This window comes from Anguilla rostrata, chromosome 11 (assembly GCF_018555375.3).
Source record: "Anguilla rostrata isolate EN2019 chromosome 11, ASM1855537v3, whole genome shotgun sequence".
NCBI classification, from domain to species: Eukaryota; Metazoa; Chordata; class Actinopteri; order Anguilliformes; family Anguillidae; genus Anguilla; species Anguilla rostrata.
In genome coordinates this window covers 37,397,959-37,412,454 of record NC_057943.1, presented here as the reverse complement: position 1 = coordinate 37,412,454, position 14,496 = coordinate 37,397,959, and the positions used below count along the sequence as shown (strand labels likewise).

Sequence of the window (14,496 nt, the reverse complement as noted above, 5' to 3'; positions counted from 1 at the left end):
TCCTCATATTCATTGTGTGTGTGTGTATATATATATACTGTGTGTGTGTGTGTGTGTGTGTGTATATATATATATATATATATAAATATATATACACACATGTACATGCATAATGGGGTAAATAAATATTTACAATATTTACATTTAATGAGACTAAAGAGAATAAATACGTTTTTATTTATCTTTTCTTTGTCTACAGTTCCCTAGAATGCAGTGATCAAATCTGACGAAGTGTATTCTTGTAGTATTCTGAGCTCGATTAAAGGCATTCTTCTGCTACAGCCCCTCAAGAACAACAGAGGCTGAGGCAGTCAGTTTCTTTCAGGACAGAAGAAACATATTGTTAATAGATAATTCTTCAATTTAAACTTTCTTTTTCTCCAATGATAATTTACATTAAAATTGTACCAAGAAATGCATTATGATACTGTGACAAGTGTCATGATATAGGCTACTGTGCACAGTGTAAATGAATGGCCTTCAGACGCTTAGTATGGTTTCATATTCATAAAAATTGCATACCAATTCATATTATAAAATGGGTTGTTTTGAACCTGGATGCTGATTGGCTGAGACTGCATTCTGTAGTGATCGTAAATCCGATACAGTAACCATTATCCAAACAGCCCGTTTGTAAACGGTACCACTCCGCACGCAACCACTAAATATTACAAAAATAAATAATACTGTGATATCAATTAATTGTCTCTATATTTATATATACTGTATATACACATTATACATAAATACACTGTAACCAATATGGCACTTGAGGCCGTGCTGTATTGTGACTACTCAGTGCACGGTAATAATATTTAAGAAATATTCATAATCCGATTTTTTTTTCCCCCTTACGCACTGAGCCAGTTTCGCAGTGTACTGCAGCAAGCACAGATCAATAAGTGAGACGCCGTTTCAGCAAAGGCCAGATGCTTGCTGCACAGTATTTATTTATTTTAATAACATGGCCGGCCGCTACCAAGCTCACTTGAGCGAAGACGCACAATGCACAACCAGATGTTCGGCGCACCCGTTGGTTTTATTCCTGTTTTCCCTGGAAGGAGGAGGTGTGACCGGAACAGCCGATGTTGCTCAGGACAGTGCTCGTTACTTGGGAAAACACAGCACACAATGCTGAAGCAAACAGGCACACGTGTTTCAGAGTAATAAACCGTACGCTCCGAGTTTGTGCAAATGGACTGCGTTTGTATAGCGCTTTTATCCAAAGCGCTTTACGATTGATGCCTCTCATTCATCCATTCACACACACTCACAGGGACACTGCGACACGCCCAGGGCGGGGGATCGAACCGGCAACCCTCCGACTGCCAGACAACCGCTCTTATCTCCTGAGCTATGTCGCCCCTGTGTGTACTGATAGCAAAACTAATAACAGATCAGTATTCGGTTTGACCAGTAGTCTTGACATGGAAATGAAGAGGAGCAGTGGGCTTTCCCTGGGGTGTCAATCAAGTGCAATCAGATTTTATTTATATAGCGTATATCGCTACAGTTGTCACAATACGCTTCACAGACAACCCTGGCCTAAACCCCCACAGGAGCAAGCCTAAAAAGCAACAGTGGCAAGGAAATACTCCCTGTGGCAGATGGGAAGAAACCTCGGAAGGAACCAGGCTCAAGGGGGGGGGGGGGAACCCATCCTCCTCTGGTCAGCTCAGGGTGTAGATTGGTGACCGACACGCTCAGTCAGTCAACGTTTACATCGTTCAAATGTATGACTCAGCGTGAGGGCTGAGCTTGTACCTACGACAAATTTGATGCCTTTATCTAGCCGACCCTCCCTTTTAATATGGGGTAACCGGTTAAGCACACCCCCCTGGGCTGTCCATGTTGTAATTAAAGGAAATCCAAGGCTGCACTGTTAATTACAAACGTAATGGTGTAAATAAAGCGCTTCCATAAGTAAGTGATTGTGTGTGAGAAAGACTCTATACACCTGTGCATTCGGGTGCAAATCTACATATACAAATAAATTCAATTATACAGCTACACTTTACAAATCAGCCTGTCAGCAGAGGCTCACGGCACGGAAGCATGGAATTATTAGTTTGGCATGATTGTAAGGAAACGCAGTAGAATGCATTCATCAAACAGAAAGAGAAAGCCCCACACACTTTAATCCCCAACGTATCATTTATTTGCCGACATTTTGGCACCCAGGGCCTTCGCCACCCTGACAAAGACACTGTGTACCGAAAAACATTGGTAAATATTTGGCAAATGATTTATTGGAGCATAATCAGTGTCGAGTTTTTTCATTTTTAATTATCCGACTACCGTCAGCCAGCACTTCCTGAAGCCAGTGGGCTTGCACTTTCTTCATGCACGGAACACATTAATCAAAACGAAAATACTGAACACGAAGACGAATGTATCGCAGCGCAGACAGATGCAGTGTCCAGACTCCAGTCTGAAGCGTTACAGTGAGGGACAGACAGCCACGGCACCTGCGTCCTCTTCCTCTCTCTGTGCCTTCATCTCCTTCAGAACCAGGGCCAGGACCCTCCTCATGGTCTTATACACAATCCTCCCTTCTTCCGACTCTCCCGCTTTCATCTAGTTTGGAAGAAACATCCATCATTTGAGCAGAAAGCTTTACATTTAAGGCTCCATGCTTTCGTATTGCCAGGTATAATAGAGTAAAACTACTTTAGAGCCCCAAGATTAAGTATATATGCAGTATGGTTCACCCACCAGACCTGAGACATTCTTTAACTCATAAGTGCCAGAAAATTGTGAAAACTCTGGCATATCCCTGTGAATTCTCAATGAGATGCATTAATAACCAAAAAGATACAATACGAACGATGGATTGTATGTAAATTCAGTCTGCAGAATATGTACAGGTACACTATCAAAGCAGATGTGTTTAAAACAACACATAACGTGTCATTTTTTAAACACACCTCCATGGCTCGTTGAGGACGACACATTTTGTCTCCCTTGGTAACACATGAATTGTATATTTGTAACACAAAAGCATTAATGTTGACACAAAAGTAGAGAGTGTATGTGAAGAAACAGTTTGATGTTTTTAGGGCAAAAATTTGACCCAGGTCTGGCACCATCCTTTGGGCTCAGAGCTAAGTAATGCGTCTAATTTCGGAACTGTGCGCTTGAGAGCAGATGTATCAACGCGCAGCTAATTTCGGAACCCTGCGCTTACGCAGAGCTATCTTGACGTGAAGCTAATTTCGGAGCGGAGCGGTGAGGCGCAGGGCGGAGCGGAGCACGCCCACCTTGGTGAAGGCCTTTATCGTTCGATCGAGGAAGGCGGACTCCACCGACGGGGCCATCACCTGGGCCGCGCAGTGCAGGATGCACGTCAGAGTCTGGCGAGGACCCTGCACAGCACAGCGTAACCAAGCGAGAGAACAGACTAGACAACAGCACGTCGTGCAACGAAGAAGGAAGACAAGATTTATTTATTGGTACAATAATTACTTCACTAGCGGTGTAAGAGCAATCTTTTCAAATGTTCACACAATGAAAAGAGCTTGTAGGCTGGACCACGGACATTCTATGAGCAGAACTGGATGGGAATTTTAACTCTAGATCTTGTCGTATAGTTCTTAACTGAGGCCTTGTCTCTGAGGCAGTCACAGCACAGATCATGGGAATCACAGATTCACTGGGGATTAGAGGCTAAATAAAAAGATGAGCATTTGTTCTAATAACTTTGCTTGATCATTAACATTGTTCTAATAAATTTGTCAGTGTTAAATGCCATAAACTGGTATAACTCAGATTATAAGGCTTGGTCTGTATGATGATTTCCTTCATATGAAGTATCTCATTCTTTGCATAATAATGAATTATGTTAAAAATTTAACCAGGGAAGATCCATTGAGAACATGTTTCTCTCTTTTAAGGACGTCCTGGGAGAAATGCCAGAGAGAACAGCTGCAAGTGGGGAGACGGGGAACAGGGGTAAAGCCTGTTTTGGGTTTTGGGCTAAGGACCGAGGTCCCAACGGCAGCGTTCTTTCTTGTAGGGACCCCAACTTAATCTCTCCAGATACAAGTCAGCATCCCTATATGCCCACCAGTGGCTCGAACCAGCAACTCCACCAGCACACGACCACTAGGCCACCCTGCTGCCCAAGTTAAATATGTACAGTTACATATGTATATTGACACAAAGCTCTAACCTTGTCCAGCGTGTTAAAAACCCTGCTGGGGTCTTTGGGTTGCTCCTCCAGGGCCTGGACGTCCCGTCGGCTCAGAACGGGCTCCTTCAGCTGCTCCAGCCAGGACCACATGAGGCCGGACAGGACGAAGGGGTCCTGCTCCGCGCACACGCTGTCCCAAACGTCCCCCCCAGAGTTCAGCTCTGTCTGCAGGACCCCCCAAAGCACCAGGGTAAAGGGGCTGCATTCATACAGCGCCTTGTCCAGCAACTAAGGCTGCAGGAGAGTGCTTTACAATTAATGCCTCTCATTCACACACTCACTCACACACACACTCACTCACTCACTCACACATTATGAATTGCTATACTTGTGAGGACTTTTGACTGATTTCCATTGACTACATTCATTCCATAACCTCTAACCCTAACTCTAACCCTAACCACTACATGCCTAACCCTCACCCTAACCTTAACCTAATTCTAACCCTAACCCTAAGTCTTAACCCTAAAACAGACTCTTGAAATTGTGAGGACCAGCAAAATGTCCTCACTTCCTGTAATTTTCCTCATCTTTCTATCCTTGTGAGGACATTTGGTCCTCACAAAGATAGTAGTACATGTCCACACACACACACACACATACACACACACCAATGGCCATACCTCTCACTCACCCATTCTCACACACACACACACACCTGTGACCATGTCTCTCACTCACACACACACACCAATGGCCATGCTTCTCATTCACTCATTCACCCATTCTCACACACACACACACACACACACAAACACCAACGGTGAAAGGCAGCCATGCAAGGCACCAGCCAGCTCATCAGGAGCGATTAGGGGTTGAGTTGAGGAAGCTAGGTGAAAGTGGCTATGATGAAAATATACACTTTGCACATCTAAGCAATCACATATGACACTGATTTTCAGGTTATTTCAGGTTGGTTTGTTTAAATTCAAGTAATACTTTATACAATTTGTTGAAATTCCTTTGGAAGCCTTTTGCATGCATTAAAAAGCAATCACAGTACGTAATACAGAAACACTACATGAACACCACGTTAATTTAGTTCTCATTCTAACAGCTAACAGCTGCTAGGATAAACAAGGCCCCAAATATCCTCGTGTGCATTTAATATTGCGAGTATGCCACTCCCACATCTACTTTTATTGCATACTTTGGCATGTAGTGGGGTGGCGAACATTGGCAAGAATTTGCCTGACCTCATTACATTAGACCTTATATTAGATCTTAGCACAGAGTAACTTGCGCCAGTTATCTTTCTAAACCTAGTAGCATCTTTTAAATGCTTTATTTTAAATGCTTTATTAAATGCTTTTTCCCCCCAGTTTGTCCAATACTATGTCCGATAGGTGGCAAAAATTTTTTTTTGCAAAAATAGATTGCCCATTTGAATACTGGTTTTAAAAAAAGGAACTCAACAACTCGCAATATTGGTCATTATCTCACACAAACGGAACAGCTCTATTTAAAGCAACGCAACCTGACAGTTTTATTTTTATCCGTGTAAAATAGCACTGTATTGTACTGTGCAAGTGCCTTATCAAGATGTGGGAAATTGTGGGGGGAGGCGCCAGGAATTTAATTTGGCTGTTCTGCTGAACATAGCGTACATTCCAGCCGTCACGCTGTGCATAGCATGCGAAGCTGTGTGCAGGTGTTGCGTGCAGGTGTGTGCATTCACAGGAGTGTGCAAGTCTGTGCATTCACAGATGTGTGCATTCACAAGAGTGTGCAGGTGTGTGCATTCACAGATGTGTGCAGGTGCTGCATGCAGGTGTGTGCATTCACAGATGTGTGCATTCACAGGAGTGTGCAGGTGTGTGCATTCATAGGAGTGTGCATTCACAGGAGCGTGCAGGTGCTGCATGCAGGTGTGTGCATTCGCAGATGTGTGCATTCACAGGAGTGTGCAGGTGCTGCATGCAGGTGTGTGCATTCACAAATGTGTGCATTCACAGGAGTGTGCAGGTGCTGCGTGCACGTGTGTGCATTCACAGGAGTGTGCAGGCATGTGAGGGAATGCACGTGCATCCCTCTGCATGCACGGATCCAGAGGGATGCACGTGCACAGACATACGCATGCGTGTCCTGGCCTGCACAGGAACGGTTACCTGCCACCAGGACACTCTCTGCCTCTGCTCCTCGCTCCCGTACCGCTCCAGGTCCACAGCCAGGGCCTGGGCCACCAGCAGCCGCCGAGCCTCCAGACTGAGCTCGGTCTGCAGCAGGATGAAGGGCACCTCGGAGGGCCGCTCCTCATCCTCACGCCCGCTGCCGTGCCGCTCGCCGCCCCTCCTCGGGGATGGCGTCCCGCCCGCGCGGTCCCGCGGGCGCTCCACGCGCCGGGGCGGGGGCAGCTGGTCCCAGACGGAGCTGGTGGAGCTGTGGGCGGAGTCCGAGGCGGGGGGCCATCGCTGGAGCGCGGGCCCATCGTCGGGGCGGCGGCCGCCGTCTCTGAGGTCCTCGTGCGATAAGCACAGTCTCTTCAGAGCCCTCGGCTCTTTCCCCGCGTCCCCCGCCGCGCCCACCCCCGCGCCCCCCCCCGGGTCGAGGGTGGCGCCGGGCCGCCCGCGGTCCCGCTCGCTGTAGCTGAGGCTCCGCCGGACGTAGAACAGCGGCGGTTCGGGGGTGCGCAGCGGCACGGTGGCGGGGCCGGGGAGGCTCCTGTGCGGCGAGGCCGGGCCCCTCCCCGCGGCGGCGGCGGCCTCCCCGCGCCGCCGGCTCCACCCCCCCGCGCCGCGCCTCTCCTCGGCCACGGGCTCCACCACGTCCAGGACGTCCTGCTGCACCACCTGCCGGTTCCGCGCCACGTCCAGCAGCAGCTGGCACGCCAGGGCCACCACCTTGGGCGTGTGCCGCAGCCGCCGCGCCTCCGCGCCGTGCAGCAGGTGGCGCTGCCGCGTCAGGTACTGGGCCAGCGAGACGGCGGCCGATTCGGGTTCCGCGCGGGGGAACACGCTCCGGAGCGGGACCAGGAACTGGGCGAACTGGCGCACGCAGAGCAGCTGCGCCCGGGTCTGGACGGAGCCGGGCCGCTTCTCACGCACGAACGCGATCGCCTGGTCAGCGCTCATCTTCGTGGTAAAGACCAAGTGACAAGCCAACAGAACACCTTTAACACAGACAGAATGCAGTCGTTTGTAATATCGGTAATTACTGATTCATAATAAAATAGCAATGCCCTGTAGCAAAACAATGCTAATGTGATGACAAAACCAAGCTATGAAGCAACAATTAACAATATTTATCAGCTTCAAGTCAATACAAAATGCATTTTGCACATATTTGATTTTTGATTTGATTTTATTTAGCACAATTAAAATATAAAACAGAAACAGAAGAGATTTAGAAACAGTGAAATAGTGCAGGGAGCGGCAAGAAACCCAAGGGGCTTATACATGGCCTCACCCTAAATAAAATTTGCGCCCCTGCTAATAATATGATCATTTTACGATCCATGTTATCGTATAATGTCTATACTTTTATGCACATTGATTGTATCATATTATCATATTGTATAATATTCACTTATGTACATAAAACGTACTGCATTAAAGCTCTTTGCACTTTGTTAGATGCTAATCATGTTGTCTCAGTACGTGACTCTGTGCAATGACAATAAAGTTGAAATCTAACTAATCTTGAATCTAAAATGACAACTCAGCAAAAACATACAAAAATAGACAGAGCATAAATAAAATATGTGTGACGACTGAGTAAGGGTTTCAATTAAAAAGGTGATAATGCTCGATCATTACTTTGGATCAACAGAAGAGCTCGTGCGAGAGCAGGAGGGTTGGCGTTTTTGTTTTTCGGAAAATCGCAGGTCGTTCTGCCGCACCTGTCCTTCCGAGCCCGGCGTGACAGTGAACGGCGACTTTCCCCTCCTGGACGGCGAACGACATCACCTTCGCCATGTCCAGCACGGTCGCTAGGGACGCCACGCCGTAGTCCCTCCACGCGTAGTTGTAGTAGTAGACTGGGGTGGGGAAAGAGCACAGTCTGCAGCCGTTACTTTCTCCAGAACTTTCTAGAAGACAAATTTGCGTTCCTAAGTGCAAGAGGTAAAATAACTGAAGTGAGGACTGAAAGCAACCAATTCATACACTTCTTTCAAATAAATGTGCAAGAGTAAGCCAAACTGAAACCAAATAAGAACCTGGCAGAATCCTTAAATAAATAAATTAAATATTGAAATAAATAAATAAAAATGTGCTGTATGCTCATCCTCTGTGTTTGTAGCTCTGTGCATTAAATCACATCAGTAGAATAATTCTAATGCTCCATACTGTGTGCGCAGTTATATTTGTGGCCTTATTCTCTGTGCTTTATGCACTGCTGTGGTCATTCATGGCTTGTCGGAAGCCATTCTAGTTTTTCTGATTGGGGAACTGGCGGAATGTCATTGGCTGAAACGCTGACTGGACTGGGCCAATGGGACGGGAGCGTGGCTCACTGCCTGCCTCCATAAAGGCCTCGGGCCGGTAGGTGAAGCCGCTCTCCTGTTCCAGCTCGTTACCGCAGCTGGCGTGCTCTCCTGGGTGCTGCAGGTTAATCAGCGTCCTTATGCCACACCTGGAGAGAAGTTAATTTTTAAAAAAACCGTCAGAGATTCTTTACTGTCATTATACACTCCCTGAAAGCAGGCTTTTGGCACTTTATGAGATTAGACTCAGAGTTCATCCAGGTGTCAAAATTATTCTGTGCGCAGCGCCCGAATATTCACTCAATAAAATACTGTATAAAATGATTATCTAAGAACATTCAGTCGTTTAATTGAAATACAATTTAATTGATAAAATAATGAAATGAAAATTAAATCATCTACTGTTTCTATTGAGCTTCCTTAATAAAACCGTTATGTGCAACTTTGCCTCAACTGATTTTTATAATAATAACCTTTTCTTTTGGATAATTATGCATATCCTGAGGTATATCTCTCCTGATTGGATTAATAATTAGGGGATTTACGGATGAATTACAATGCAGAAACCAGGCTATGGATTCATGACTGAGTGGCATGAGATATTCTGAGCTGATTGTGTCATCGTCTATAATCGCAGAGATGTGCAGCTGGATTTAGGAGAGCACATGAGGACTCCTGGACATCTGCCATTTTAGGGACAGACTCAGACACTAATACAGACGAGCACAGAGTCAGCAGCACAGACTGATGCACAGTCATAACGAGAGGCAAACCGAGATGATCAGGCAGTCTAACACAGAATCAGAGCACAGAGATCTGAATCAGCCAGTCATAACACAGAGATGGACAGAGGACAGAGATCTGAATCAGGGCACAGTCATAACACAGAGAACAGAGCACAGAGATCTGAATCAGGGCACAGTCACAACACAGAGATGGACAGAGGACAGAGCTCTGAATCAGGGCACAGTCATAACACAGAGATGGACAGAGCACAGAGATCTGAATCAGGGCACAGAGATCTGAATCAGGGCACAGTCACAACACAGAGATGGACAGAGCACAGAGATCTGAATCAGGGCACAGTCATAACACAGAGATGGACAGGGCACAGAAACGGTCAAATATAAAACATTTTATACTTAGACCTTTGAAATTGCTCAATGACGTCGTATTTCTGTATGATTCCTGTTGAAGGCCGGGCCATGGCCAGGAGCTCGTCTGTAACCCTGGAATGAGGAGGACACCCACAGCTTTACCCAGAAGCACCTCGCCGCCGACCGTCGAACAGGGCCGACAAACACACGGTATCTCTCAGGGTTTCCATGGCAACAGGGGGGTCGAGACTGCCCCTTCGAGTGCTTTCCCATTCATAAGCACTGGTTATCAGCGCTTGTTTAGTCACCATGGTTACCATGGCGTATTACAGTTGGAGCTACCTTGTTTTCACATTGGCACGTAGCGAAAGCGATTCATGAGATGAGGAGCACATATATGTACATGGTCTAAGGCATACTGCAGTTGTTTAATGAGTCGATGTGAAAATATATACATTAAATATATATATTTGGCAGGCAGACTGAAATTTGGTTCATAGACTGCAATGTGCTTTTGAATGCCTGTACAGTACAGAGGGCGGTTTGTATATTAACTGCAGTCTTAGTCTAGATCATAACTATCCAGAAACCAGGAAGTAAAACAGAAAACTTTTACCAATTTCCAACTAACTAGAATGGCTGAGTGGTTCACCATTTGGACTCGGCTTTCAATTGTTAAATGTACATTCAAATGTCACATATTTTACATTTTTACATGCCTGTTGCCATGCATCTGTGTGAGTAGGTGGGGGGTGGGGGGTGTTACCAGGAGGAGTAGAGCCCTTTGATGGCCTGCATGTCCTCTCCCCAGCGCGACGGGTCCTCGTACTTGCAGGAGCGCCCCCCGCAGGCCATGGAGCACTGCAGGTGACTGGGGATAACGTAGCGTAGCGTCTCCCCCACCATCGTGTACTTGGGCCGGGGAGCTCTGCCTCGCGCTGTGGGGTGGGGGAGGGGAGGGCGGGGGGGGCAGTGTAGGCCTGTTAGTCTGCACCAAACTCACACTGAAAGCCATCAGTAACTCTGTAAGACTAATGTGTTAGCCAGGCTAATTATTTATTTCTCTGCTGAAATACAACTTAAAAATGAGAGGCTGTAGTGAAACTTGAGTCCTGAAGGGCCTCACTATCTGCAGGGTTTTGCAGTTTCCCAGCAGCCAGTTTAGGCCTATGTATCTATGTGTGTATATGTGGCCTCTTTAGCCAATCAAGGTGTGTGTGTGTGGACTCTTTAGCCAATCAAGGTGTGTGTGTGTGGACTCTTTAGCCAATCAATGGCTTAAATACGTAAGTGGTGAAAGGCACCAAAAAACCAGGAGCCATTACATTCATCCAGGGCTGAAACTGAAACCTGCTGACAGAGTGGCAGACCAGGACTCCAGTTAAACTAGCAGACACTGAGTCAGCCCAGAACTGGACTCCAGTAAAACTAGCAGACACTGAGTCAGCCCAGAACTGGACTCCAGTTAAACTAGCAGACACTGAGTCAGCCCAGAACTGGACTCCAGTTAAACTAGCAGACACTGAGTCAGCCCAGAACTGGACTCCAGTTAAACTAGCAGACACTGAGTCAGCCCAGAACTGGACTCCAGTTAAACTAGCAGACACTGAGTCAGCCCAGAACTGGACTCCAGTTAAACTAGCAGACACTGAGTCAGCCCAGAACTGGACTCCAGTTAAACTAGCAGACACTGAGTCAGCCCAGACCAGGACTCCAGTTAAACTAGCAGACACTGAGTCAGCCCAGAACTGGACTCCAGTTAAACTAGCAGACACTGAGTCAGCCCAGAACTGGACTCCAGTTAAACTAGCAGACACTGAGTCAGCCCAGAACTGGAGTCTGACGACCCTTCCTCATACAGTAAACACTCACGGCTCCTGGATGGTTTTTAATAAACCCTTCCCCTCCCCAATCTCATCTTTCTTCCCCGTTTGGAATGGCTGATATCATATATCGCATCTCCTCACGTCGTATGTAAATTTGGAAGAGCGCAGACCAGCACGCATTCTCTTCCCGAGTGCATGTCCCGCCTGCTGCTTCTTTTCGTTCTGTGGGTCTGCAGTCATTTTACTGGAGGTCCTGCACGGCAGGCAGACCACAGGCAGTCTGCGAGCACGCAATAATTCACCACGTGACACACGACGATGTCATGATGTTGCATGATGTCATGGAAAATGACAGTATATGGTGACCTGCAGTCACAGCACTGGACTTCCATGTACCAGTCGAGTGCCTTCGATTATGAAAACTTCAATACAAAGACTTAGGTGCACAACATACGGTAGCCACAGACATGGTTACAGACTCATTTAATGCACCTGCTGAATGTTGTTTAAGCGGCCTGACCAAGCACAACAGTGCCTATGGATGTTTCGATGTCCCGGAAACCAGGTAGCTGACCAGGTAGTCCATAATATGCAAGCGGTAACTATTCTTCCCGATTCCTGATATTTAATTCATATGAAGGTGATGTCATACCCAGCATCATATGGAAGCAGACTGTTTTCTTCCGTTATGATGTCATAGCTGACTCCATGTGAGAACGATGCAGTCTGCTTTCACGACCATGGTGGGACCAGCCAATCGGCACTCTGCGTCCTGTTACCATGGTTGGGCCTGTGGATTTCAGACAGGACAGATAGCTCAGAGCAGGAGGAGTCCAATTGTAAGAACCCCCACTGACACCCCAAACAGTGGAAGTGCAAAGGAACGCATGTAGTCTTACCTGGTGCGTATACCTGGTGGATAGAACAATAGTTGTATTGACAAATCTCCTCGAACTATTCCACTTTTCCTCTTATATACTCCAAATAATCAGACACAACAATGGCCCCTGCTTGTTATCTCAGTAAACCTATTACACCACATTAACTACTTGCAGCACAGCTGGCTACCGACTCATTATTTGCATTAGCTACTGTACACCTTTTTTTCTTATTTTTTGCCATTTTTCTACCATTTTCTCCCCAATTTAGTCGTTATGCCAATTCGATGTGTGAATCACGATCCTGGTCGATGTGCTATCCTCTGTTGGTCTGGGGAGGGTGTAGAGTAGACTACCACATGCCTCCTTCGATACATGTGGAGTCGCCAGCCGCTTCTTTTCACCTAACAGCGAGGAGTTTCACTGGGAGAGCGTAACACGCGTGAAGGTTCACGCTATCTCCCCCAGGTCCCTTCCCTGGTGAACAGGCGCCCCGACCAACCAGTAGGAGTCGCTAATGCAACGATCAGGACTCATACCCTCACCGGCTTCCCGCCCGGCTACTGTACACTTTTGAATGGCGTTCCAAGATCTTTATACAGCACCCAGTGTACCACATCATCAATGAACACCAACTTCCCCATTTGCAACAACACCGAACATGATTAAACTCTATACGGAAAACCTAGATAGATGATGCAAGTGCAGCTCTGTGGTTCTGGGAGCGTTCCACAGAGGCAGTAGAATGGTTGCAACAGTACTATTGGGGCAATAGCACTATGGGGGCAATAGCATCGTCTCTTTACCAAACCATGCCGACTCCCCACCAGCACCGTAGACCGTCTGTTCTCCTTCGGGGGTCTGTGAGCCACCCTCTACAATCCTACCCAAAAAGGGCAAACGTGGGTGCAGGTTGCTGTTTTAGCCCAGCACTATGACACCCGATTCAACCAATCACCTAGTCATAGTCTTCTATCAAGACCTTGATGAGTAGCAATAGGCATCTTAGTGCTGAGCTTAAAAAAGAAAAAGCTGCACCCATACCAGCCCTTTTCAGATACGATGGGACACCCCTGGTATAGATGGCAGCTACAGACAGCACACGCAGTACAGGCACGTACAGCGACCGGTGTGCTGAGTCTGAATGTTTTAGGCATGTTAAAACATGTATGTTGAGTATGTATTAGTGTTGCATTTGAGATCTACGGATCTTTGAAGTTGGTGGGTCCAATGTTGTGGGCCCAAATGAAAAGGACAAGCCATTAAAATGACCAGATGATCAGGAACAGACAGATGCAAAACTGATGAGGCCTTGGATTCAGTTATCCTTTGTCCTCAGCCCTGTTGGTGTATATGCAACTTCACACAGTACTGAGTGATTAAAAATCTTTTACCTTAAGTGATTTAGTGCAGTGACAAAAACATGACTATCGCAAAAGCTGCCAAAAGATTCTCCGGACTACATACGTTTCATAATTTATAAATTAAAACCGTAATAATGAAAGTGCATGTTAAAATTCATCCTCATTCTGCATTTTGTTATGCAAAAGCTAACAGGGAATCAAAGTTCCTACAAGAGAAATTTCATTTGGCTCAAATGCGGTTATGCAAATTGACCCCTGGGTAGGCCAAACTGGAATGTAATCCAAAAAATTGAAGTGGTTTTAAATTCAGTCATTGTGTTGCTCAACCAGAATGTCTGCTCCAACCACAAAAAGAAATCAAAACCTTGAAATCAGGAACTGAGACACCAAATTTTGGCACCAAGCTGACATTCTTGATGAAATAAGTACTGTTATCCACAGTAAGAACACTAAACACGCAGCAAGATTACACCCACTACAGGTCTAACAATCTGCCCCTCAAGCACTAGGTGTTTTTACACAAAAATAAGCACTACTTACCCGAGACAAACAAAGGAAGAGGATATGATTATATTACAGTCAACATAAAGCGAAATCCCAGCACACAGACCAGGACAGAAATGTGCATCTTCAGAGTTGATGTTTCCGGTCTGAGAAGTTGGAACCCGGTTGAAAACACAGATGAAGTGGGGGAGCCGGCACAGGATTTAACCTCT

The 14,496-nt window shown here is 46.5% G+C and overlaps 1 protein-coding gene across 1 annotated transcript; it reads right to left on the bottom strand.

Moving 5' to 3' along the window:
• Positions 1-2,135: 2,135 nt before the first annotated feature.
• LOC135234838 (protein tyrosine phosphatase domain-containing protein 1-like) lies at positions 2,136-14,496 on the bottom strand. The gene is made up of 10 exons (XM_064299823.1): positions 14,321-14,496; positions 12,191-12,328; positions 10,479-10,650; positions 9,764-9,844; positions 8,646-8,764; positions 8,031-8,168; positions 6,301-7,301; positions 4,172-4,357; positions 3,261-3,365; positions 2,136-2,577 (listed from the first exon to the last, which is right to left on the bottom strand). The coding sequence occupies exons 2-10, from the start codon at positions 12,198-12,200 to the stop codon at positions 2,440-2,442; spliced, it is 1,950 nt and encodes a 649-aa protein (XP_064155893.1). The 5' UTR covers positions 12,201-12,328; positions 14,321-14,496; the 3' UTR covers positions 2,136-2,439.

Bases quoted from the DNA above. Each gene is read 5' to 3' on its own strand.
- LOC135234838 (XM_064299823.1), bottom strand. The intron at 7,302-8,030 runs GTGCGGCAGAAC...TCTGTGTTAAAG, and splicing joins CGCCGGGCTCGGAAGGACAG to GTGTTCTGTTGGCTTGTCAC. The intron at 4,358-6,300 runs GTAACCGTTCCT...GGGGTCCTGCAG, and splicing joins AGAGAGTGTCCTGGTGGCAG to ACAGAGCTGAACTCTGGGGG.